General features: G+C 35.6%; 1 protein-coding gene and 1 pseudogene across 2 annotated transcripts in view; both read right to left on the bottom strand.

Annotated features, from left to right (window-relative positions):
* Positions 1–25681, bottom strand: part of TRAK2 (trafficking kinesin protein 2) — a 76589-nt gene that overhangs the window by 20365 nt on the left and 30543 nt on the right. For both annotated transcript variants that reach the window (XM_032754963.2, XM_032754962.2), the window contains exons 2-7: positions 24769–25058; positions 11526–11720; positions 3914–3990; positions 2205–2321; positions 972–1181; positions 366–444 (exon numbers count right to left, since the gene is read on the bottom strand). In XM_032754963.2, coding sequence (XP_032610854.1) covers positions 366–444; positions 972–1181; positions 2205–2321; positions 3914–3990; positions 11526–11720; positions 24769–24859 — 769 coding nt within the window. In that variant the 5' untranslated portion in view covers positions 24860–25058. The remainder of the gene's footprint in view (positions 1–365; positions 445–971; positions 1182–2204; positions 2322–3913; positions 3991–11525; positions 11721–24768; positions 25059–25681) is intronic.
* Positions 14479–18242, bottom strand: LOC116810453 (SCY1-like protein 2; annotated as a pseudogene).

Below are 25681 nucleotides of genomic sequence, written 5' to 3'. Positions count from 1 at the left end.
CATTTAAGCCCTAGCTCTGCCACTTACCAGTTTTCTGACTTTGGCAAATCATCTTCCTCTATAGGACTATTTCCTCGTCAACAATATGAGAGCTTTGGTTGCTTTCACTCTAACATGCTATAACTTACTTATGAAACATAGGTCTGTAATGATAATTGCAATTTGAAACAAATATATTTCTTAAAAATACATATGGTATCTTATTTAGGGTTGTAGGCTCAATATGATATTCTAAGATTTTCAGTAACCATTTAAAATTGTTTCTTGAGATGCTTCTACTGAAACCAGTGATCTAACTTCCGAGGTGGAAATACCCTAACAAAGAATTGTCCAAAAGGTACAAAAGAGAATATGTTAATACTCACGAAGTTCTTTAACACAGTCGCTGACAAGCTGTTGTTCCTTTTCTTCATAGGTGACAGTTTCTGTCTTTATGTGACAAGCCTTCAAGAAAAAAATCAATATGTGACAATACCTTCTAGTGATTTTATAGAAATAACTACAAAAACCTTTAATTCTCATCTGAAGATTAAATTTCATCACTTACAAAGGAAAAAACCCAACAACCTGTTCATACATCTCTACCTGGCTCATCCTTGGCCTTGGCTAAAATGATCCTTGCTTAAGTGAGACTTCCTTGATGCCCATACTATACAAGTTCACAGAATATTGTGATTTTCTGAGATAGTTCTTATCACAGTTGGAACTACTTAGTTACTTGTGTAAACTCCACAAGATACATTTTCTATCCTGTGACTTTCACTATTGTACTGTCAACCTGCTACTATCCACTTTTCAGTGGGATCTAAGAACAATGGAAGGCAAGACAAATACAGCTCCTTGTCCACGACTCTCTAATTGGAATGCCAATAGCAAATCCTTACTTATGCCATATTTCACTACAATAGTACCTGGACTTGAACTTTATAGCCTTTAAAGTAAAGAAAAATGGGCAATTGGGTTGAACGTACCTTGGATCGAAGAGCCATATTCTCTTCTTCCAGTTCCTTGAGCTTTTCTTGCAGCATTTCCAACTGCAGCAACCCTTGAGATAAGCTAAAGGACTCATTGAACCGAAGAGGTGTAGAACAGCTGGAATCAGTTTCACTTTCTTCAGAAGCAATGGAGACGATTCGAAGTAACTCATCTTTCTTGGATAGCTCATGCTGCAGCTGATTAACCTGTCCATATAAAATGCTTGATTTTCATGTTCTTTATTTTGCATTATTTATAGCAATACAGCTTCTAATTCATGGAACAATTATTTTTCATCATAAAAGAAAATCACAAAATCAGCTGCTAGGTTTTACTGACTAACGCAAGAAGTACTAAAAAGAGAATAACAAACCCCAGATACCTCCTAATTACAATTTTAGAGCATTAATTCAACAGTACAGCTTTTCTTCTCGCCTAGGTGAGAAGAAAAGCTAATTTTCTTATTGTATATATATGATAGGAATATAGGAGAAAAATTCACCTAAGATAATAATACATTCATAGTTGAAAACATGACAAAACTGAAGAACCTTCAAAGTATCAGAATAGATACCTACTTCAAATTCTTATCATAAGGGCTTGTAATTTTAAGATGTATATCACTGTGCATGTCTTCCTAGGAGTACTGATTTTAGTTCTAGGAACAAATAGTTTCAACCTAAAGGCTCAAATGTTATCATCCATAATGCATTCATAAAATACAAACGAAACCAGATAAAAATAACAAGTTACAGAAAATTTGAAATGTAACCATTCAAGTTAATAATAAATCAGTTCTCACTACAAACGTTTATTGCTATAGAATAAATATATTTTCAAAGTTTCTTTTTACTTTCTTCCTTTGTTTGGTTTTTGAATAAAGATACCAACATATTTGGGTGCCTATTTTTTAAAAATAAATTTCAGATAAGATCACACACAAAGTCTGCACAAAAGGGTATGGATAGTTTTAATATCTAAGCAGGGTGCCACAGGTATTACAGATAATTAATATAGACTTTAAGTTGACCAAGGTAGTTAACATGAGTCCTCCTCCGTACAATTAACATTTAATTTCTCTACTGATTAGTTTAATGGACACCAACAAAGTCAACAAGTACTGGTGTTATTTATCTATTGCCATCATTTCAGGGACACCTAGGAAAATAAATTTTCAATTGCATAAAACCTAATTATTTCATACTGCAGACATCTGATCAAAGGCTTACTTGATCAAAGGCTTGTCCCAATTGCTCCTCCAGGGATTCATTCTGCTCAGATAAGACATGGTTCCGCTTTAAGAGAGCTTGTCCAATTCGAGCAGCAAGTTCCAGATCACGATCCCTCTGTTAAAATACCAAATACACCTTTTCTCTGAGTATAAACAAGATTAAATGGCAGTTCAGAAATTTTGTGGTCAGTTTTGGTAAAATCAAAAGCAATGTCCTATAAACAAGATTAAATGGCAGTTCAGAAATTTTGTGGTCAGTTTTGGTAAAATCAAAAGCAATGTCCTAGAAAGCATCAAGATTCATTCATTCATTAAAATGAATAAACACAGGGTCTGGCACACAGGTAGTGCTTTAAAACGTTGGTCCAATGGATGACCACCACTGTTCTAAATGCAAGAGGACATCTCTTTTCTTGATATCAAGTGAGATTTATTGATCATCCTAGTAAATTAAGAGTCTAGCAACCCAAACTTTAAACTTACAATTTTGGGGAATTGGAAAATCAACATAGTCTTTAAAAATGAGGATAGGGTCTGTACAGTAAAAGCTCAACAAATATTTGTTGAATGCAATTGTGTATCAAGTACGGTAATGATACAGAATTAGGTATTTAAGATATAGATCAGGTAGGTATGTAAAAAAAGAGTTCCATTTAGGGCAAAGCTTATGTGCATTCAGCAGCTTAGAGGAAAGTGCAGCCAAGAGCTCTGTTGTCAACTGGTTCAAGAATGATGATACGAAATAAAACAGGAGATAAAAGACTGGAAATTCTGAGGCCACAGGATTCTGCCTAGAGTACAGAGAAGAAAGAAGTCTCAAGAAGCTGGTGGTAATGATGCAGGGAAGTCTGTAGAAAAGTCAAGCAATAGGCTTCCACCCAGAGTTATTATTTCTGGGCAGATAGTGATATTTGGCAAGGGCATAGGAATTCCATCTGTGTGGTAGTGGTGAAGAATGTATTCTGTAGGATAGAAAACTGTCAATATATATCTCACTGCCTTGTATATGATCTGCTTATAGTAATTATTATATAAATAAAATTAAGCTTCTATCCTTTCTCTCCACAGGCATGTGAAAATGGAGGGACTATCTCCACATTTTTAAGGCTCATTTTAAATAATCGCTAAGTGGCATACATAGAAATCATTCTGAGGAGCTGGGGGGGAGAGGAGAGAAGGGTATGTTAAAGAAAGACTGTCTTCCATAAGATCAACTGAAACAGGTACAAAGGGAGACCTCTACTGATTGCCAACTAGAGGAGATACACTATACATATTAAAAATGCCATAGACAAAGTAAGCTCAAATCATAGCCCAAACTAAAAGTAAAAAAGGGGACATGCTCCAAACTGCAGGTATTGATTTGCAATGATAATGATACTGCTTTCTCAATGGGCAGCTCTGCTGTAGGGTAAGTAATAGCAGGCATTATTTTAAAATGATTTTTTTTTTTAAAGATTAATGCTTTTCTAGGAAGGGGAGGCAAGCCAACACCATTAAATAAATAATTAACTATAAATCCTCTATAGCATTACAATAATAAACTTCAGGAAACATTCTACTTTGAAATGTCAGTTGTTCCAACAACCTTATACAAATTAACCCAGAGCACATACAACATTTTCCATTTGATGTGCAAATTTGATAGATTCCAAATGATCCTCAAGTTTTACCTTTTTGTACTGGAGAAAGAAAAGATATTCCTACCTCTGCCAGGAGATGTGTAACCATGTCGATGTCATTGTAAGTTTTGGTCATCTGCTCCACCCTGTCTGTGCCTAGAACTAATATAGTTAAAAACAACTATTTATAGGCTTTAGCAATAATGTTAAAGTTCAAATATCAATAAGAATTGAGAGATAACAACAAAAACCCCAGCCTTTTACAAAAAGTCATTCAGGAGAATAAAAATACATGTGAAAAAAAAGAAATGTTTTATGTATTAGACACTCAAGAAATAGTCCAATCATTACACATAAAGTGTATATCATACAATAATTAAGAAAGTATCAAATTATCACAAGGCAGTCACATCTTGACTATCTCCTCCTCCCCTGGTAAGACAGGAAGTTTGGGCCACTCACTTATGAGAATCTTGGCTGGGAGAATGGATTAAGTTACTGACTGCTTTACCGTCTAATCTAAATTAAAGTCACTAAGGGGTATTAGTGAGGGGTTATGCTGTTATAAAGGAATTTAATTGGAATTCTGCTGTGATTATCATAACCATCTATGATCATCTACCATGTGAGCTAATGTAAACAAGGAACAGGATTTGAAGGACTTTTTCTGGTTCTGTTATGAACCGTAATTCCTTTAAGCTTAATTAAAAACCCTTTACCTGTATAAAAACCTTTCTCCCATCTAGGTCTCAGCTATAAAATAAATTGTATGCTACATTATTAGTTGTATAATTCAAGCCCTGTATTTCTGCACTTCACAAGTTCAGGAATTGTCAATGCACCTGGATAATTTAGTTCAAAAGAGAAGGGCATATATGACTCCAATGATTCCAGTCACACTAAATAGTATCTTAAAGTTAATAATGCATAACAAAAGAGGGCTCTTTTGACTTTGAACATGATATGTTACTGCAGAACATAATTTTGTGTTTGACTTAGACTCTTTTATTATAACTAGTTTGCCTTGAAGTGTGAAAAGGACAGGGGCTTTGGAGTAGAAAAGCTGAATTCATAAATTTTACTGAGCTGGAACAAGTCACTTAACCCTTCTGAGATTCAGATAATAAATATGGAGGCGATAACACATCTCATGAGGTTATTAAGAGGATCAAACATGATAATCTACTGAGCAATAAAGTATTCGGTAACTGCTACGTATCATATAACTGTTGATAGTTACTACTCCTTAAACAGAACTGGTAGGTATGAAATGATTCTGACTTTAAATTCTCTGAATTGGCAGTAATTAGTAGTTCCATAGTCCCATCTTAACACTTTAGGGTGCCCACGACTGAGTATGAAGGGATATCATTAGATATGTTTTACTTTTATCTGAGCTTTTTATTTTCTCCCTAGCACCACTGACTAAAATGAATCTGGGAATTACCTATAGCTTAATTATTAATAATAGCCTTGTTCCTAGTTAAAAGTAAAACAAAGTGCTGGCTTGATGGTATGAGGAGATAACTAAAAAAGATTTAAACTGAAAATATAAAAACTTTTCTTAAAACCTAGAAATAAACATTTGCACTCCAAAAGAATATATATTTACAAATAGAGAAACTAACAATGATTTAACCACAGTGATAAGGGAAACAGACTTTTGGGCCTAAGGAATAGACACAGTATAATTTGGTAGCATAGCAGGAACAAAGGATTAAACAATTAAGGCAAATACTTACAGTGAATGGTCTCCTTTACTTCTGGTCTCAATAATAAAATTATGGGAAAAATATAAAATCATTATATCCATGCTCTAAACTAATTACAGAAAACCAGACAATGGTTGTAAACCCAAATGTAATATAGAGCAATGGCTCTTAAGTTCAGATTCTGATTTAATTAATTTCAGGGAGCCCTATGGCGCTGGTAGTATGTAGAAGATTCCCAGGTGTTGAAAATGACATGGAGCCAGGAATTAAAATCACCAATCTGGGGTTAACACCCAAAGCAAAAATCAGGCATCCTATAGGCTCAGTTAAAATCAGTTTTTATACAACTAGTTTAACAAACACATGACATGACTGAGCAGAGTTAAAGATGAAGTGGCAGATTTAACTTGGAGTAAGACCAGTAAGTTAAGGATATAAAAAACAACTGTGAACCACAAGTCATATATGATGAAAGGGGAAGAAAAAAATGAAGGACACAGTAATACAGTAAAGAAATGTTTAGAATAAAATATGTTTTAGTGAGGAGAAATGAAAATATATTTCCTATAAATGTTTACCATCTGTCACAGCATAAAAATTTAAAGCTGAACCTTAAGAAGTTATCTAGTTTAATGATCTCACTTTCTTGTATGAGGAATCTTCTCTGAGAGAAATTATGTGGCATGTTCAAGACCATGAAGAAAGCTATTAGTGGCAAAGCTGGGATTTTAGCATGGAGATGATAATAACGCTCATCTCACAAGGTCATTAGAAAAAACTCAGATGATGTAAGAGTTCAGTAATGAGCTCTTTCCACTGTGCTGCTGTTTCTACCGCAGCCCCACTAAGAACATAAAAGCCCTTGTCTAATGAAATACCAGCATATACATCTGTGAATGCATGTTATATAATAAAACAGCATAGATCCCAATTTTGCTTTTTAAAGTGTGAGCATATCTATAAATATCTATATTCAACAGAGCCTGGAAGGATATACATTAAAATGTTAATAGTGGTTATCTCTGGGTAAGGATTATGGCTGATCTGTTTTCAGTGTTGTGCCAATTTTCCATAAAGAACAAATGTTATTTTCCAAACAGAAAAAAAAAAAAAAACCCACAAAAACCCAAGAACCCTTGTTAAAAAGTTTCAAAAAGCAAAAATGAACTTTAAAATGCCTAAGTATTTGTTATGGCAAAGAAATTAGATAGTGCAATCAGAATTTTCAAATTCTTATGTCGAATGCGCAACCTAGATACTACCAATCCACAAAGGCTGGGCCTCTTCAATTGCACAGAAAGATGTCAGGCACAAAACAGAAAGGAACACAATGGATTTTTCTCTCTGCAGTGGAATCAGTTCTGTCTGTCTTCTCTTCCTTAACATAATACTCCTGATAAAGACATGGTGCTTGGAATGATTCCAAAGTACTCCGGGCAAAACTCTTAAGTGTTTAATGTCTTGGCATTTGGACATTGTAATTAAATGCTTCAAAAACCACAGACTGGTTCTTCACCATAATTCTGTAACCAAGAATGTAGAGATAGCCAAGCAGGTTGTCTTTGTTAAAGTCAATCCTATCAAAACCTATTTTCCCGTCAGTTTTCAGTTGTTGAAAATATGTTAAATGATACAGAAATTAGCAATGATCCTTGCTTATTTCCAGACATGGACTTTCCTAACTCTCTAAAAAAGTATTTATACATCAGGGAGATGACAGATATTTTTACAGAACAATTTTGCAACTTGGTTTCCAGAGGTTGTTAATTAATGTTCAACATTTTTGGTGTAATGTTTGGAAGGCAAATCTACTGTTCCTGAAAATATGGGGTGGGAGTTTAACGTACATAAGCACTTCACTAATCCTTACTTTATGTTCTATCCCTGCATAATTTCACATTAACTAGCTCAATCTCACATTATTTTCAGGATGGGAAACATCAATGATAATCCATTCTAATATCTGTCATTTACATGAGATGGTGCTTGATAGTTCTCTCCTATGTCCCTTCTCAAGATCTAAAGTTTTTACCACAACTATTGAACTTCAAAAAGAATTCTAATCTTGCAGCACTCTCCAACTTTCTCACACCAAAACCAACAAAAACAACAACAAAATAGAAATGAAACACAAACAGTGCCCACATGGCATAGTAAAAGCTACAATAGCTCCTGACACCTACAGGCAGGTCTTGAGGTTTTAACCCTAAAGCAGTGACCACAGCCCTTGCTGCTATGATACAGCAAACATTTCTGCCTTCAAAATGACTGAGAGAAACTGATGATACACACCATCTAGGGCAGTCTTTCTCAACAGGATTCCAGGGGGAGAATCAGGCCCTACAGACCATTTGAATGACAATTTTCTCAATTCTCCCAAGGACTGTACAAAGCTAGTACATGATGCATGGGTGATAAGGTAATCCACTGTATAAACGCTAAGTGTCTTAGGGTATATAGTTTAATTCTCTTGTGGAACCGAAGGAGAGAGCTTATCTAGGGGAAAAATAAACCTGCTAACCTCTATGACTGGGTTTATGGTTAATGCTTCCTGAACTTCATCAGTCATATGTCCTTTTCTGCCAGTACAGGTTAATAATTTTTGAGGGCAGAGCCTGAGGAAAAGTATACCTACCAATTAGAAGTAATAATTTCTATGACTATATTTATCTGCAAAATTATACACTCTCCCCAATTCCTTAATTCTCCAATTAATGCCACTGTGAAATGGCCATTTGCTTTGGTTGGCAATGCTTTGTATCAGTGGTTCTCAAACTTGCGTGTGCATCAGTATCACCAGGAAGACTCTTTAAAACACAGACAGCTATGACTGTCTCACCCCTAGAGTTTCTAATTTTGTAGGTGGAGTAGGGGGCCCAAGAATGTGAATTTCTAACAATTTCTCAAGTGACATTGATTGCAGGGGTTCACATTTTGAGAACCACTGCCTAAAATAAAACTTACATAATCAATCATTTTCCCCCTCTTACGCCTTAGGAAATAAAGGTGATCCTCTATTACCAAATAAAACCCCTTGAAAGAATCAGGTTTCTAACGTCAGCCTTTAAATGAACAAATGGTACAGTCTGTAACGTGTTCTGATTGCATGGCTCCCCCACAGCTCACTCTGGGACTCAGTCTTAATAAAATCCACAAAACTCTGGGGTGGCCTGTTCTGCATGTAAAACACTTTTTGACCATCTTAAACTTTACATGTGTGTGGCAGGGACTGGGATTGATTGATTGATTGCTTTTTTTGCCCACTCATTGCTCTCCCATTGTTCTATCTTAAAAGTAAACAATCTCTTTCTGGATTGGGTGACTTCAGAGAACTACCCACTCTCCCCCATTTCTTGTGAGATAGGCTCCGAAGCTCAAATGCTGGCTACGACTCCTTCCAAATCACTATCTTCTCATAGCTCTTTCAATTTCTTTGTGTTATACAAGAAAGAAAGTGCCTTTGCCTGTGTCACCTTTTTACTAGGTGTTAAAATTCATTTTAACAAGCACAAATATCCACTGGCATGTGAGAGGTAGAGATATGCCCAAAGTAACCCAGGGAGCTGAGCTTTAGGACAATCTGCCAGGGTACACAGTAATTATTCAAAACCACAAATCTTGAAATCTCAGAGGGATAGAAAACTGTGGGAAAGGGTGAGAGAATGTTTTGTATCTTCCTTTTTAAACCTTGGTCAATTTCCTAAATAAAACAAATCATTTGGCTTTTACATTCATAAGATGCAAATTCATAATGAAGTTTATATGTGATTTAACTATTAACCCAAAGAATTAACACCTTTAAAAGAACAGTGGAATTTAAAGTATAGTGCAGAGGTAAATTATCAGTATAATCCTAGCTTATTTGCTTTATGATCTTAGGTATATCATATATAGTTCAAATTTCAAACTGTTGAAGTGAAAATAGTACCATTACACTAAAGAAATAGGATAGTTTTCCAGAACCCTGAAGTATGGATCAATATCATCCTATTAATCTCGTTTTAAATTGCTCCCTTGGACACTATTGTTTTGTAAAAAGTCTTGAAAAGTATATTAGAATTTACCTTTTATTTTCTAGGCTTTTTACTTATAATTCATCCTAAAAGTTAACTCCATTAAATCATGATCTAAGACCACTTTCTAGCTATAGTTTTGCCACTCAGTAGCCGAGAGGACAAAGAACAAATAAACTAAAGGGCACTTTCTGTGACGTTTTGTCAAAATAATGACAAACTAAATTTATCCAGGTGAAATTTCAGTTTGAAAGTTCTCAGCAATTTAGGCCGGACGCGATGGCTCACGCCTGTAATCCCAGCACTCTGGGAGGCCGAGGCGAGCGGATCACAAGGTCAGGAGTTCGAGACCAGCCCAACCAACATGGTGAAACCCCGTCTCTACTAAAAATACAAAAATTAGCCGGCATGGTGGTGCCCGCCTGTAATCCCAGCTACTCAGGAGGCAGAGGCAGGAGAATCGCTTGAACCCGGGGGGGCAGAGGTTGCAGTGGGGCGAGATCGTGCCACTGTACTCCAGCCTGGGCGACAGAGCGAGACTCTGTCTCAAAAAAAAAGAAAAGAAAAGAAAGTTCTCGGAAATTTAAACACTCAAAGAACAAAGGGAACTAGAAATAAGAAATACTGTTCCTTCTAAAAATGATTTTCCAGAAAAATCTCAAGCAAGTAAATTCTAAAACTAAAATGTCAAGAAAGCCTTTGGAACCTTAATTTAACTTAATTTAGCTATTTAAAAGAAATATTAAGGACAAAAACACAATAGTATTTGAACTTCTTGATATTTCAGTTTCTGAAATGATGTTTATACTTTTTTTGAGCAGTTAAGTTCTCAGAAACTACTAGAAATAAATTGTAGGAAACTAGTGCTAAAAGCAAGTTAATGATTACCATGAAAATGAGTATTTCACAGTAGACATTCTCCAGTAACAATCTGGCATTAAAACACCACAACACTCACTGGACTTCTTGATATTTCAGTTTCAGCTGAAACAATGTTTATAATTTTTTTTGAGCAGTAGTAAGTTCTAAGAAACGACTAGAAAAAAATTCTAGGAAACTAGTGCTGAAAACAAGTTAATGATTACTATGAAAATGAGTATTGCACAATAGTCATTCTCCAACGACAACCTGGCATTAAAACACTAAAGCACTCACTGGGAAAATGTCCAGGATCTGATGCAATCACCTACTTAATTCTAATTAAAGGAATTTCACAAACATATCAATATTGAACTCATACACTTTTATTATAAATTCTAACAGCTACTGTGCACACAACATTTTTTACCAAATGAATTTTTAGAAAAGTAATTTCAGTCTTAATGCAGATTTTTGGGATGAAATCAAATGCAAAAAGGTCTCCACACTTCAAAGTTTAAAAATTCCTTTGTCTTTTCTAACAGCTTGGTGTAAAACAGACCTATTTTCAGAACAAATCTGGCTCAGTCTCTCACTTAGGAATCCTTAAATAATGAAGATTACTATATAGTATATATTTATTTCTCCTAGCATTATTAAAACTACTTATGTACGTAAGAACTATGCTTAGTTATGCTGACATAATTCTTGTGACTGTGTTTACTAAAGATATTAATAAAGATAGAAGTCAAACGCTGATAGCTTAGGATAACAAACTACTGGGATAATAAATGTTGACAGTTATAAAGGAATATTAAAATTTTAAATCACTTCACTTTTTAGAAAGTTCTCTTTTCTACTCAGTCTGAGGAAAATATCAAGTAATGAAAATGTCTAAGTATGTTTGCAACACTGGACACTGAGAGTCATAAGGATGACAAACTTTCTGCATTCAGACATAACACAGAATTATCTCTTCCTGTGAAATCAGTTCAAATTAAAGTAGGTATACACTGAACAATGGCTGCTAAACATCAATGCTTTAAAAATCAATACCAAGATACCCATGATCATTACTTCAATGCACAAACTAAGAGAGTAAAAAAATACTCACTCATATAACGGAAAGTCTCTTCAGCAAGGACTGGAGAGAGGGCATCAGATGCATGTTGCCGCTGGTGTGGAGACTGAGTCCAGTCTTGATTTTCATATAGAAAGAGAGTGTCTACTTTTAGCCTATATTGTGGTAGTTGTTCTTCCAGCAGACTCACCAGCTCAACTTCAGGGAGATCCTCATTGGAGCAGACATCTAAAGAGGAGAGTCTATGTAAATGAATCCAATATATTTCAACTTTTACTAGGCTACAGAGAAAATTGACGAAAATTAGTTTTTCCAAAGTGGGACAACCAAAGAAATATTAGACAAGATCATTTCTCCACTGATTTTTATTAGTATATCCTAGTAGTATAGTTTTTTTTTCTCCAGGTTTTTTCTCTTTTAGTAAGAGAACTTCTAAAGTAAAAATGATGGCATACATTTTTTTGACAGTAATTTTTAAAAACTATTTTTAATTGACACAGAATAACTGGATATATTTATGGGGTACATGTGATATTTTGACATCTGTATACAATGTATAATGATCAAATCAGGGTAATTAGCACATTCCTTACCTCAAGCATTTATCATTTCTTTCCACTGAGGACATTCAAAATCCTACCTTTTATCTATTTGAAAATATACAACAAATCATTGCCAACTATAGCCACCCCATGGTGCTAAAGAACACCAGAACTTATTCCGCCTATCCAGCTGTAATTTTGTATCTGTTAACTAACATCTCCTGATCCCTCCTGCCCGCTACCCTTCCTAGCTTCTAGTAACCACTATTCTACTCTCTACTTCTAGGAGATCAACTTTGTCAGCTTCCACATGAGTGAGAACATGCAGATACCACAAATCTGAATTACACACTATCTAAATATATTGCTTGGTGACTATAACTATGCTTTTTTAAATTTTTAATTTTTTAATTTTTAAAAGTTTTTATTTTAGGTTCAGGGGTCCATGTGCAGGTTTGTTATGTAGGTAAACTTGTGTTACAGGGGTTTGATGTACAGATTATTTCATCACCCAGGTACTAGGCCTAGTAACCCAATAGTTATTTTTTCTGATCCTCTCTCTCTTCCCATGCTCATCCCTCACATACGCCCGTCTGTTGTTCCTGTCTTTATAACTATACTTTTAAAGTTTAGAATTAATTTGTAGAAATTTCATATCTTCTCCCTATCAATCTATTTAGTACTGTTAAGAGGTCTGTGTCTCTGAAGCAGTAGCAGCCTGCTTAATTTTAAAAGGTATTTTTAATTGACACAAAATAATTGGATATATACACTTTTTAAAAATAAAGTGAAAGAGGTCTGATCTCAACTTATATGCTTGGGGGAAAAAGCAATACAAAGCAACCAGCAGAAAATAGTTCCAAAGGGGTAAAATGATATGCTCTGTAATAACAAAATTTGAATTCTGTGGAGGATTCTTCAAAATCTGGAAAAATTACATTTTAGTACATTCTCATAGTCACTAAATTTTTTTAAAAATTGCATTAAATTTTACTGAGCACTGGCACTGAAATAAGTACTTTATCATTTTTATTTTAAAGAAGTGGTACATCTAAATCCCAAAACATGTGAGGTAAAGAAAATTGGAAAGGGGAGGGGGAAAAAAAGTTTCCTCTAAAAAAACTTCCCTATCTTTCACATGACATAAATTTACTATGGTATAGTGATAGTCCTGGTCTGAGTCCTAACTCTGCATATACCACAATGTGACACTGGGTAAGTTACCTAAATTCTAACCCTTGGTTTCCTCATCTGTAAAATGGAGAAGGTACTTACCTCCTAGGTTATATGAATTAAATGAGACAAATGCACGAAAAATACTTGTATTTAGTACAATGCCTTGCACACTGTGGAGGCGCTCTATCAATGTCAGCTTTTTTTTTTTTTTTAAGAGAGAGAAGTAAAGTTTATTACATTTGAAAAAATACAGCAGAAATCTCAAAAGTTTACTCATTAAATATAGTTTAATTCTTACAAATCTCCTTTTGAAAACGCAATTCATATATGGTGCAACCTCAGAAGTTTGAATTTGAAATAAAATATGAAGTCAGTAGTCAGGGAAGTCACATCAGAGTGCTTTGTCAAATATCCAAACAAATCAGCATATACCAAAGTGACTCTAAATATATCCAAGTGAATGCAGAAAAATACATTACCATTTGAGGCAGACCATGCTAAAATATAATTTACAATGACTAGCTTGCATTTAAGATGGTTAGCCAATGAAATGTAGGTTAAGTTAAATGTTGTAGTATTTGCTCAGTCTCTTTGTACTAAACATTAGTTCACCTGAAAAGTAAGTTTGGAAAAAGCAAATAACCTGATCTCTTTATGCTTATCATTTTCTCACTGTCATCTTAAATGCAAGCAAATCAATACAGCATCAAGATTTTTTACATATTAAAATTAACACTAATGACTTGTGAAGGTGGACTGTGTACCATGTAGTACTTAATAGATGAGCTTGCAATGACCATCAACTCAATTTTTTAAATAACACCAAGATTCACAAGCCAAAATAAACATTTGATTAAAAAATTCAGCTATTCAAGATAACTCAGTTGTCCTTTTTCTCTTTGAGATTGGGAAGGGTTGGGTCTTTAAAAACCTGAAGAGGGGCCAGGTGCGGTGGCTCACGCCGGTAATCCCAGCACTTTGGGAGGTCAAGGTGGGTGGATCACAAGGTCAGGAAATAGAGACCATCCTGGCTAACACAGTGAAACCCTGTCTCTATGAAAAATACAAAAAAAAAAAATTAGCCAGGCGTGGTGGCGGGCGCCTGTAGTCCTAGTTACTACGGAGGCTGAGGCAGGAGAATGGTGTGAACCCGGAAGGCGAAGATTGCAGTGAGCTGAGATTGCGCCATTGCACTTCAGCCTGGGCGACAGAGCGAGACTCCGTCTCAAAAAAAAAAAGAAAAAAAAACCTGAAGAGGAGTTGGTAAGAGGAAAAAAATCCTTAATGCTTTTAAAAAACTCAACTGGTTAGAAGTCCATACAACTACTATGCTGGCATGGACACAGATGTTTTCTGTCACAGAACCATTCACTGTCCCATAGAAGTAGTTCCTCCAAGCCAACTATATAAAGATGTAAATCAGCTTACCCATGATTGAAATTGAAATAATCCTTCAAAATAGACACCTCACCCAAAAAGATCTTTTAAATCATTGCTAGCTGAACTGCTACTGGTCATAGCAGTTGGTGGCTATGCAAAGTTCTGTGGGTTGAAGAAAGGATTACCCTGCGTACCAAAGGCAGATTGTCCTATCATGTTCATCTGTGTTCCCATTACTGAACTGCCCATAGCTGGAGAACCTTGAGGAGGTACAAACTGATTAAGCCACTGATTTGGTTTCTGTTGTAAGGGCAGACATATCTGTGGGTCTTTGTTGGGTCGGTTTCACACTAGCAGGAGGAACATTCAAAACACTGAAGTTTGGCAAAGTGGGAGGTGTTCCAGAGTCATTTTGGTCACTCCAACTGTGCTTGGACTACTGTAGAAGTTCTGGTTTGTAGTAACAGGCATGTTGAATCCTGATGTCTGAAAGCCCATATTGGCATTTAGGCCATTTGTCAAATTTCTCTTTGTATTATCAACTGGTGTAGAAAACATCATGCCAATGCCCATGGAAGGAACAGAAGTGAATGTACTTGAAGCAGAAGGTTTAGGGGTACTAACAGAAAGGCTAGTCAAAGATGACATATTATCCATCAATGTGTCTGTCAAGTCCTTAGTCTGTTTAACAGTAGCAACAAGGTGTGTACACTTGGGGTTTAAGAGGCTGCTGGCTTTTCAACTTCTGTGCCTGCTCTTGTTCTTTTGCTAATTTTTGTCTTCCTTCAAGTGTAAGTGATGCTCTTTTATGTTTATTCTGAAACCCATCCTCTTTATTTTCAGAATCACTGTCAGTCAGAAGGTCTGCTCCAATGTGGTTAAAAACCTTGTCAATTTGCTGATTCCCAATATTTGTAACTTTGCCTCCTCAGAAACGTTCATTTGATTTCCTATGACCAAAGATTTCTGTTGTTCTTGCATTATATGAAGCTGTTCTACGTTCAGACTCCAATCTATTCAGCATCTCTTTTATGATGGAAATGAAAGAATTGAACTGATTAAGATTGTTTTCAATACTCAGGGGAATAAGATGAGGCAATACTTTTCCAGTCAGCTGCTCTTTGGTGATTCCCAACTTACGAGTAAAAGTACATTTGTAAATGCCTAAAATACCCATGAGGACTGCAGATTCTTTGGATGGAATTTGTTGTAAGAAGGGTAGGATATCATCAAGTACAAACCACTTATCCAAGTATTCCAAAATCTTTCCTAAGCACACTAATGAATTTACACGAACAACAAGGGAAGACGTTTGTAGACAGGCATTTTTAATTCTTGGTATCAAAGTATGTTTCATGATGGGTAGTCTATAAGATTTGCAAAGGTTGGAATGATGTTAAGACAGCTCCTGGTAGTGAATGGAAGGAGCTTCTAGTGCTCTGTAAACCATGGGTAGAACACTGTTCTTCATCTCATCGGGAGGGGTTTTGGTTAGTAGCAAATCCATTTTTTGTAGGAAAATTAACAAAATCTGGATTGGCTCCTGCTGCTTAAACACAGGGCCAAGTTCAGGTGGAATTAATTTGACATATTCTTCTTTGGCGCATTCCTCAATGATCAGTAGAACACTGGGCAAAACAAAAGGCACTATGTCAGGGTTTACAAATTCTGAAGTCAAGTCAAAATTCTCTGCACAATGACATGCTTGGGCAGTAGAACCTTTGGCAGTCCGTTGAAAAACTGTGATTTCTGAAGATTATCTCTTTGGAATAAGGTATCAAAATATTGCAGTGTTACTGCATCAACATCATCAAAGAAAGGAATCTTATCATTTGATCTGCATCTGGTCTTACAGTCGCAGTTACATTTAACAGTAGCCTTACATGTTCACGAACTTCCTCAGGTATATTTGGAAGTGAACTAGATCCTAAATAACTCAACTGATCCAACTGCCTACTGAAACTCTTATAAATATCTTGCTTATTGACTTCAAATATATGTTTCCTTTTATTAAATATAGCATACATAACAGTTCCTAAAGAATACATATCACTGGCTGTTTCACAGCCCACATAAAGTGTGTATTCAGGAGCCAAATATTCAGGATTTGGAAGACACAATGAAGGTAAATTTGAGTCCCATCCTTTACAAGGAAATTTAGGCTCTTGTTCAGAAGGATTGGTTGATGATACACAAAAATCAAAACCCATTATTTTCCAGGCTCCACTTTTATTCAAAATTGTATTTTCAGGAGTAATATTTCCATGTACCATTTTCACACTGCTATGCAAGAATACCAATCCTTTAGAAACCTGAAGCAAATCACATTTGGTTTCTACATCATAAAGTTTATAATCCTTAATGTCTGGAGATATAGGGAAAGGGAGATTTTCCCAGTTACCAAGAACACTGGCTAAACTGGCAAAAAACTGGTTCTGTACAAAATGCCAAGCAATCCCTGAATTCTTCTAAAGGATGCTGGACAGTAAGAAGTCGAGGGTGTTGAAGTCGAGTTAAGTGTTGGACTCCTCATTTTAGAGAATCAATGATTTGATCCTTTTCAAATTTTTGATATTTGTCAATCATTTTTTATCAAAGACAAAAACAGCCACTGCTTTGTTGACTTTTTTGTGCCATTAAAAATCTTCCAAGCTAGCCCATTGCCACCACTGGCAATGTGTCGACCAACATCAAATTCTCTAGTGACAGGATTTCCCATTACAGCACTAGTGACATCAGCTGTTACTTCTGTAACAGTACTCTTCAATTTATTAAGCCTGGACTCCATGGCTGCAATATGGGGTAGTTATAGTTACGTTTTCCCTCTCCTTCCAGGAGGGGCAGAACTGGGCCTCTTTTCCCCGCCCCCCTACACACAGGCTGTTCCTGCTCTGCCTTCGCACCTGGCAGCTGCCTCCTGCTTACTCCATCGCCTCCACCGCCCCCGCAGGCACAAACACCGCCTGAGCTGGAGGAGAGAAAGGGATAGGGAGGGGAGGGACTGGGGACGAAGACTAAGGGAGGGGGAAAAAGACTGAAAGACCTATTGTCAGCTATTTTTATTACTGTATTACTATTGAGTTTTTACACCTAGAGATCAAATCAAGACTGCTAAAATAAGGTTGCTATAGTATCTAAATAATTACAGAGTATTAAAAGTAGAAGATACTTTCAGAAACCATCCAATCCTGCCTCCTAGATAAGGAAACTGAGACTTAAAGCTGGGTAACTTGCCGAGGACACTAGAACCACCAGACTTGGGTCTCGACTTCCTATCCAGCACCGTACCCATTCTTGTTGCTATCTGCCATTTACAGGACAAAGGCTGACAACCTGTCCTAGAAAGCAAGTTCCTACACATCATGTCTCCAACATACAGTATTAGTCCTACATATCTCCTAATTCCTCCAGGTGTCTAATCTACTTATTGTTCTATTTTTCATTCTTAATATTAGAAAGATCATGGGTTTTGGCATCAGACGTAGCTTCTGAATCTGACTCCTCTACTAATTGTTAGACACATGGTTTATCCTTTCAGAGCCTTAATTTCTCTCATTTGTAAAATAAAGATCATTTATCACACACAACAGTAGTAAGAAGTAACTAAAATAAGCAATTAAGGCACCCAGGGTATCTGGCAGATCATAGGTACTCACTGAATACTATTTACCTCACTACTCTCTCACTTGCAAAACTACAACACCCCCTCCCCCATCTCTGAACAAACAGCTTTTGTGTTTTTATGTATCTGCCACTATCTTCCTGTTCCCAGTACTGCCCATCATTTAACACCTCCCAAACTTAGCTGTTTACAAAAAAGGAGAGTTATTCCTGTTAACATGCTTAAAATACTAGGGCTTAAAATAGAGAAAGTACAGGATGTCATATCAACCCTCTCACTTTTAAAGAGATGTGGTATTTCCTTTGTGGGTAGTATAATGAAACATGCTCTAGCTCTGGCAAAGAACAACAAAGTACTGGTTAAGAAAACAAATCATTAAGAGAGTAAATTCCTACTATTTGACCTTGACTTCACAATGACATTCTTAATAAGTTTAATACAAGGAGGCCGGCAATATCAGACATCCCTATTCACCCAGAAGGAGAAGCAGTGGCTTGATCACCACAATGAGATAGAGATGGGGCAGATTTAAAACCTTAAATATGGTTCTAAATAAGCTCTCAATCCTTACAGACCTCTTAAATAGGAGACCTGAACATATATCCAAATTCTATTATTACAAGTTCCATGTGATTATCCAAATTTTTCCTGCCACACATATATTACATAGAGATTGTCATTTTAATGCTCAGGAAGAAAAGCTGACTATAATAAATAAATGCAGAGCTAAAAACAGACTATTAGGTATTCAACGGTACAGTGGAAATGAAGAACAAAAGTGACATTCATTACAAGAGATACTAGTCCGTAGTATCTCTTCTAGACTAGAATAATTCATTGCTTCCAAAATTTAATATTAAAAATGACTGTACAATCCAGGCTTAGTAGATTAAGCTAAATATTCTTTAGACTAGCTCTTCCACCTTGCTTCCACATTCTGATAATGTTCCATTTACTACTCTTGCCCAGGCTTGACAACTCCTTCTTTACCATTTTATCCTCCAAATGTCTCTTCCATATGTCCATTTTTTCCCAGTCAAGCCTACCAGTAAGAGAATGAAATCAGTGCTAGAATCAAGCATACTAGAGCATGGTCTATAGTATGATCTATAGACCTACATAACAAAGATGAAAAACAAGCCTCAAAGGGTTAACCTTATCAGCAAATAACTTAAAGTCTTGCCAAAATAAATTTTAACACTTTTCCAAGGAAGACAACAAAACCTAAACACCTAAGAATGTAACATTCATAATATTCACCAGTCCATACAAAATTAGTAGATATGCAAAAATAAACAAAATGTAATCCATAACCAGGAGGGAAATGAGTCAACAGAAACAGACCTGTAATGACAGAAATAACAGAATTAGTAAGCAGCAATTTAAACACAGCTATTTTTAATATGCTCAAAGATTTAAAGGGAAAATATGAACGTAATAGAAAGAGAAACAGAAGACATGCCTGCATTTTAAAAACCCAAATAGAACTAGAGTACAGTATCTAAAATGAAAGATTCACTAGATAAGATAAACAGATTAGATATTCTCCAGAAGAAAAGAACAGTAAACTTGAAGGTATAGCAACAGAAATTATCTAAAATGAAGCACAGAGAAAAAAAGATTGGGGGGAGAAAACTGAACAGAACATCAGTGGCTGTGTCATATCAAGCAGTCTGCAGTCCCAGAAGAAAAAAGAGGCAGGAACAGAAAAAATATTTGAAAAAACAGTGGCCGAAGTCTTCCAAGTTTAATTAAAACAGTAAGTCTATAGTTCAAAGAATCTCAACTCCATGCAGGGTAAATACAAAGAAAACCACATCAAAGCAAAATTGCTAAAAACCAGTGATAAAGAAGAAAATCCTAAAAGCAGAGAGATAGGAAAAAAAGAACATTACATTTAAGGGAACAAAGAGTGAACGCAAACTATTCATTTCAAGATAGATGACAATGGAACAGCATTATTAAAACACATGGACAAAAAGCCAATTTAGAATCACGTGCCAGTGAAAAACATCTTTCAAAAAAGGTGAAATAGGCCAGGCATGGTAGCTCACTCCTGTAATCCCAGCACTTTGGGAGGTCAAAGTGAAAGGACTGCTTGAGCCCAGGAGTTCAAGACCAGCTTGGCGCCGGGCACGGTGGCTCACGCTTGTAATCCCAGCACTTTGGGAGGCCAAGGCGGGCGGATCACGAGGTCAGGAGATCCAGACCACAGTGAAACCCCGTCTCTACTAAAAATACAAAAAATTAGCCGGGCGTGGTGGCGGGCGCCTGTAGTCCCAGCTACTCAGAGAGGCTGAGGCAGGAGAATGGCGTGAACCTGGGAATTGCCCACTGCACTCACCTGGCAAAGACGAGACCCAAAAAAAAAAAAAAAAAAACCACTAGCAAATAAAAAACCTGACTCACATTAAAAAAAAAAAAAAAAAAAAAAAAAAAAAAATTACTGGTTTCGATCCGGTCCAACTACTCAGGAGGCTGAGATGGGAGTTCAGGCTGCAGTGAGCCATGATCGTGTCACTGTACTCCAGCCTGGGGAACAGAATGAGACCCTTTCTCAAAAAAAAAAAAAAGTAATTTTATTTTTCACACAAGCAGAAAACTATGGCTATTCATTGCCAGCTAACCCATATCCCAGGAAATGTTAACATTATTCAGGCAAAAAGGATATGGGATGGGAACTTCATTCTAGAAAAGAAATAATAGAATGCTAAATCTGTAGGTAATACATAAGCCTTTTATTTTCATAATTTATTCAATTCATAATTAGCAATTTAAAGCAAAAGTCATAATGTATTATGTATATAACATATGTAGATGTAAAAGGCATAGTAATAATAATATGTAGAATGGTAGGGGGAAATGGAAGAATATTGTTTTAAGAGTGTCACTTTATTAAATATGTTATTTGAAGATGGGCTTTGATAAGTTAAAGGTATGTATTGCAACCTAGAGCAAGCACTGAGAAAAATAAGAGGTACAGCTAATATGTCAACAGTAGAATTAAAATAAAATAAAATAAATTTAAAAAAAGAAAATGAGAAAAAAACGGAAGAAGGAACAAATAGAAAAATAGAAAATAGGAGTACAGTAGACTCAACTAAAGTGATAATTACATTAAAATTAAATGGTCCAAATACTGCAAATAGAAAGTACAGATGATCAGACTGGATTTTCTTTTTAGAAAAGACCCCATTATAAGTTATCTGTGGAGATGCCCTTTAAATGTAAAGATTCAGATGAGTTTAAAAAGTAAAAACATGAAAAATAATATGATACCAATTCCACACAAACTTTTTCCAAACACAGAGGAAGGCATACTTCACAACTCATTTTACAAGGTCAGTATTACCTCAATATCAAAATAAAGCAAGAAGACATTGCAAAAAAAAAAAAAAAAGAAAAAAAGAAAGAAGTACAAACCAATAACCCTTACTAACGGGACTAGGAAGGACACAGACACACACACACATACACACACACTCCCTAACAAAACACTAGTAAATATAACCGGTCATATAGAAAAAAGATAATATATCATAACCAAGTAGTTTTTTCCAGGAATGCAAGTCTGGTTTAAAATTCAAAACTAAACCAACAGAATTCACCACACTAATAGACAAAGGAAGAAAAACCATATGAACATTTCAACAGAAGCAAAATAGGCATTTGACAAAATTCATGCTAAAAACTTCTCATCCAACTTGGAAGAGAACGATATCTTCTCAATTTAATATAGGGTATTCTCAAGAGACTTAATGGTCAAATACTGTAACTTTTCTCCTCAGATTGGAAATATGTCAAGGATGTTTGTTCTTACCATTTTTATTCAACAATATACTGAGATCATGTCTCATTCAGTAAGGCAAGAAAAATAAATAAAAGGCATCCAGATTGAAAAGGAATATGTAAAATTGTCTCCATTTGCAGACATTATACTGTATGTAGAAAACTCTAAGAAATCTACCAAAAAGTTACTAAAACTAGTAGGTTAAGCGAAGTTGTAGAATGTATGGTCAACATTAAAAAAATCAATTTCATTTCTATATAGTAGTAACACACAGTAGAAGAATGAAATTAAATAGTGCCATTTAAAAAATACTTAAGACTAAATTTAACAAAATATGTGCAAGACTTATACAATAAAAACTATAAAATACTGTCAAGAGAAATTAAAGAGGACCTAAGTAAATGGAGAGATATATCAAGTTTATGGATTAGGAGACTCACTATTCTTAAATTATCAATTCTCTACAGAGTCTATGTAATTTCTTTAAAAATTCCAGCATTCTTTTTTGGGAGAAAATGACAAGCTGGTTGTTATTATTAGGGACAGGGTCTCTCATTCTGTTGTTCAGGCTGGAGTGCAATGGCATAATCATAGCTCACTGCAGCCTTAATCTCCTGGGCTCAAGTTACCCTCCTGCCTCAGCTTCCCTAGTAGCTGGGACTACAGCTGCATGCCACCACGCCCAGCTGTTATTCTTTGTAGAGATGGGGTCTCACTATGTTGCCCAGACTGGTCTTGAACTCCTGGGCTCAAGTGTTGACAAGCAGATTATACAATTTATATACAAATGTGAAAAATCTTAAATGGCCAAAATAATTTTTGAAAAAGAGTAAAGATGGAGAATTTATATTATCTGATTTCAAGATTTACTATAGAATTACAGCAAATAAGACAATGTGGTATTTCTGTAAAGATAGACTTAGGGATTAAAGGAACAGGATAGAGTTCAGAAATAGAACCATACATATACGACAATGAAATTATCAAGGTATTTCAATAAGGGTAAAGAGACCGTTTTTAACAAATGGTAAAGAAACAATGAAATATCCAATTGGAAAGCAAAAAACAAAAACTTGGACCTTAACCTAATTCCATACTCAAAAAAGTACACTACTGACTTAAAAGTAGAAGTAAAAACTATAAAACTTTTTATGTGAAGATTTCTTAGAAACAACACAAAAATATGAATTATAGTAGCAAAAACTGATAAAACTCCATCAAAATTTAAAACCGCTCTTCAAAAGACACCAGTAAGAAGATGAAAAGGCAAGCCAAAGTCTGGGGGAAAATACGGTCCATTTATCTAACAAAGGACTTACATCTAGAACATGTAAAGAACACTTAGAATTCAACACTTACATTTCAATAGTAAGATACATTTTTAATGGGCAAATGATTTGAATAAACAACTCAAAATAAAATCTAGATATGGCCAATAAGCACATGAAAAGGTGCTCAACATCATGAGTCATCAGGAAGATATAAATTAAAATCACAGAGATACCAGTACATACCTACTAGAATGGCTAAAATCAAAACCACTGACATTACCAAGTGTTGATGTACAGCAGAGGTCAGCAAACGACAGCCCACAGGCCAACTTCAGCTTGCTGCCCTGCCTGGTTTTGTAAATCAAGTTTTATTGAAACACAGTCACATTCATTTTTTCATGTCCTGTCCATGGCTGCCTTTCTGCTACAATAGCAGAGATGAGTAAGTTCCAGCTTAGCAATACAAAGAATAAACTTCTGATACTTTTCGTAAGTGGATAAATCTCAAAAACATTTTGCTGTACAAAAGAAGGCAGACACAAAAGACACAGATTCAATTTACATGAAATTCTAGAACAAGCAAATTTAATTTAAAGTGGCAGAAAGCAGATTAGTGGTTGTTTGGAATCAGAGGTGAGGGGTGGGGAGATTTGTGTACAAGGGAACTTTCTGTGGGATGATAAAAACTTCTCAAACTTGCTTGTACTGGTGGTTACACTGAATGCATATTTTTGTCAAAACTCAAACTGTACACTTAAAATGAGTGTATTTTATTGTATCTTAATAAACATACCTCCAATGATGATAAGTTAAAAAAAACCTTTGGGTTTTCATGGGTTTCAGAATTCAGAATTTTTCAGATTTTTAGAAAAGTGGCACTGTACATTAACTGTATGTTATATAACATCCCCAACTAGTTTTGCAGCAGCACCTCATATTTAAATATATAAATACATCTTCAGCAAATATGAGTATTCAAACTAAATGAGTTAAGTCTAGAAACAGCCAAAGTCTGGTTTTCTGGGCAAATGAGTTTTTGAATAAAAGTGTAGAAAAAAACTTTGAGTGCTTGGAGTTTTTTGATTTAGTCTTACAGATAAGGTGTTACGGGCCTGTATGTATGTTTGTTATATGCTGTACGCCCCAAGAATCTTGTGTGCCAGGCATTGTTGTTAGGTACCTGCAGGGTATACAAACACAGGTAACTCTGTCCTTGCCCTGTGGAGATCAGATGGACATGATGCAGCTACTACTCACCAGGGGTTCACAGGGTGCAGGGGAGTCCGACATAGACAAGAAACAACATGAAAGGCAGATTCTGTTAAAGCGTCAGGAGACACAGGGGATGGAGAGATTAATTCAGTTTTTCCCTGAGGACATCAGACTAGAAAGGGAGGCTTGGGTTTCATCATGATAGGTCATATATGCTGGACTGAGGCATTTACATTTTCTCCAGTAAGCAATAGCACTTCAATATTTATTAAACTGGACTTACCAGTGATGCTCTCCGAGTCTCTGTGATTGCTATTCATGAGGTTTTCTTCACCTGTTGGTGATGTAAAAATTGCATTCTGGGATTGACTCATGCAGGATCCTTTCTTGCTTTGGTTGAGAAGGACAACTTTGGTATGAATCAGAGTAAAGGAAATCCATCAAGCCATTCAATAATGAAATGGATTTGGTCACATGGATATTTTCTTTTAGACAGATTTTCTCTGATGAGTCAAATGACATCCGTAGCAATGAGCACTCTCATGTGATTATCATACTTTGGACAGTCATGACCTAAAACAAAAACATATCAAGTGACTAGAACTCAGCATGCTCTTTAACAACAGGAATCTAATTAATCAAAATGTCCGTCATGAAAAATGTTTTTCTAATGATACATACAACATGGATAAATCTCATAATTATGCTGGAAGAAAGAAGTCAGACAAAAAAAGAGTACACAGTTTACGACTTCATTTACATAAAATTCTGGAAAATGTCCACTTATCTATAGTGACAGAAAGCAGATCAGTGGCTGCCTGGAGTTAAGGGAGGAATTATTAAGGGGCAGGAGAAAAGTTTTTGGAATGATGAATATGTTTATTATTTTGACTGTGGTGATGGTTTTACAAATGCATATCAAAAGTGGTTAAATTGTACACTTGAAATGTGTAATTTGATGCATGTTAATTACATTTAAATAAAGGTGCTTAATTTTTTAAAAAGATAACTGTTTAAAGTAATACACTAATAACATATTGTTGAGTCTATAACATGTAGAAGTAGAATGTTTTGCAGTAGCATGAAGGCCAGGAGCGGGGAAATGGGTATACTGTTGTAAGGCTTTTATATTACACATGAAATAGTAACATATGGCTTGAAGATAGGCTGTGATAAGTTACAGAAGTACACCATAA

This window comes from Hylobates moloch, unplaced genomic scaffold, assembly GCF_009828535.3.
Source record: "Hylobates moloch isolate HMO894 unplaced genomic scaffold, HMol_V3 SCAFFOLD_1, whole genome shotgun sequence".
Classification (NCBI taxonomy): domain Eukaryota; kingdom Metazoa; phylum Chordata; class Mammalia; order Primates; family Hylobatidae; genus Hylobates; species Hylobates moloch.
The sequence above is the reverse complement of the archived record's forward strand: the minus strand, read 5'-3'. Positions and strand labels throughout refer to the sequence as shown.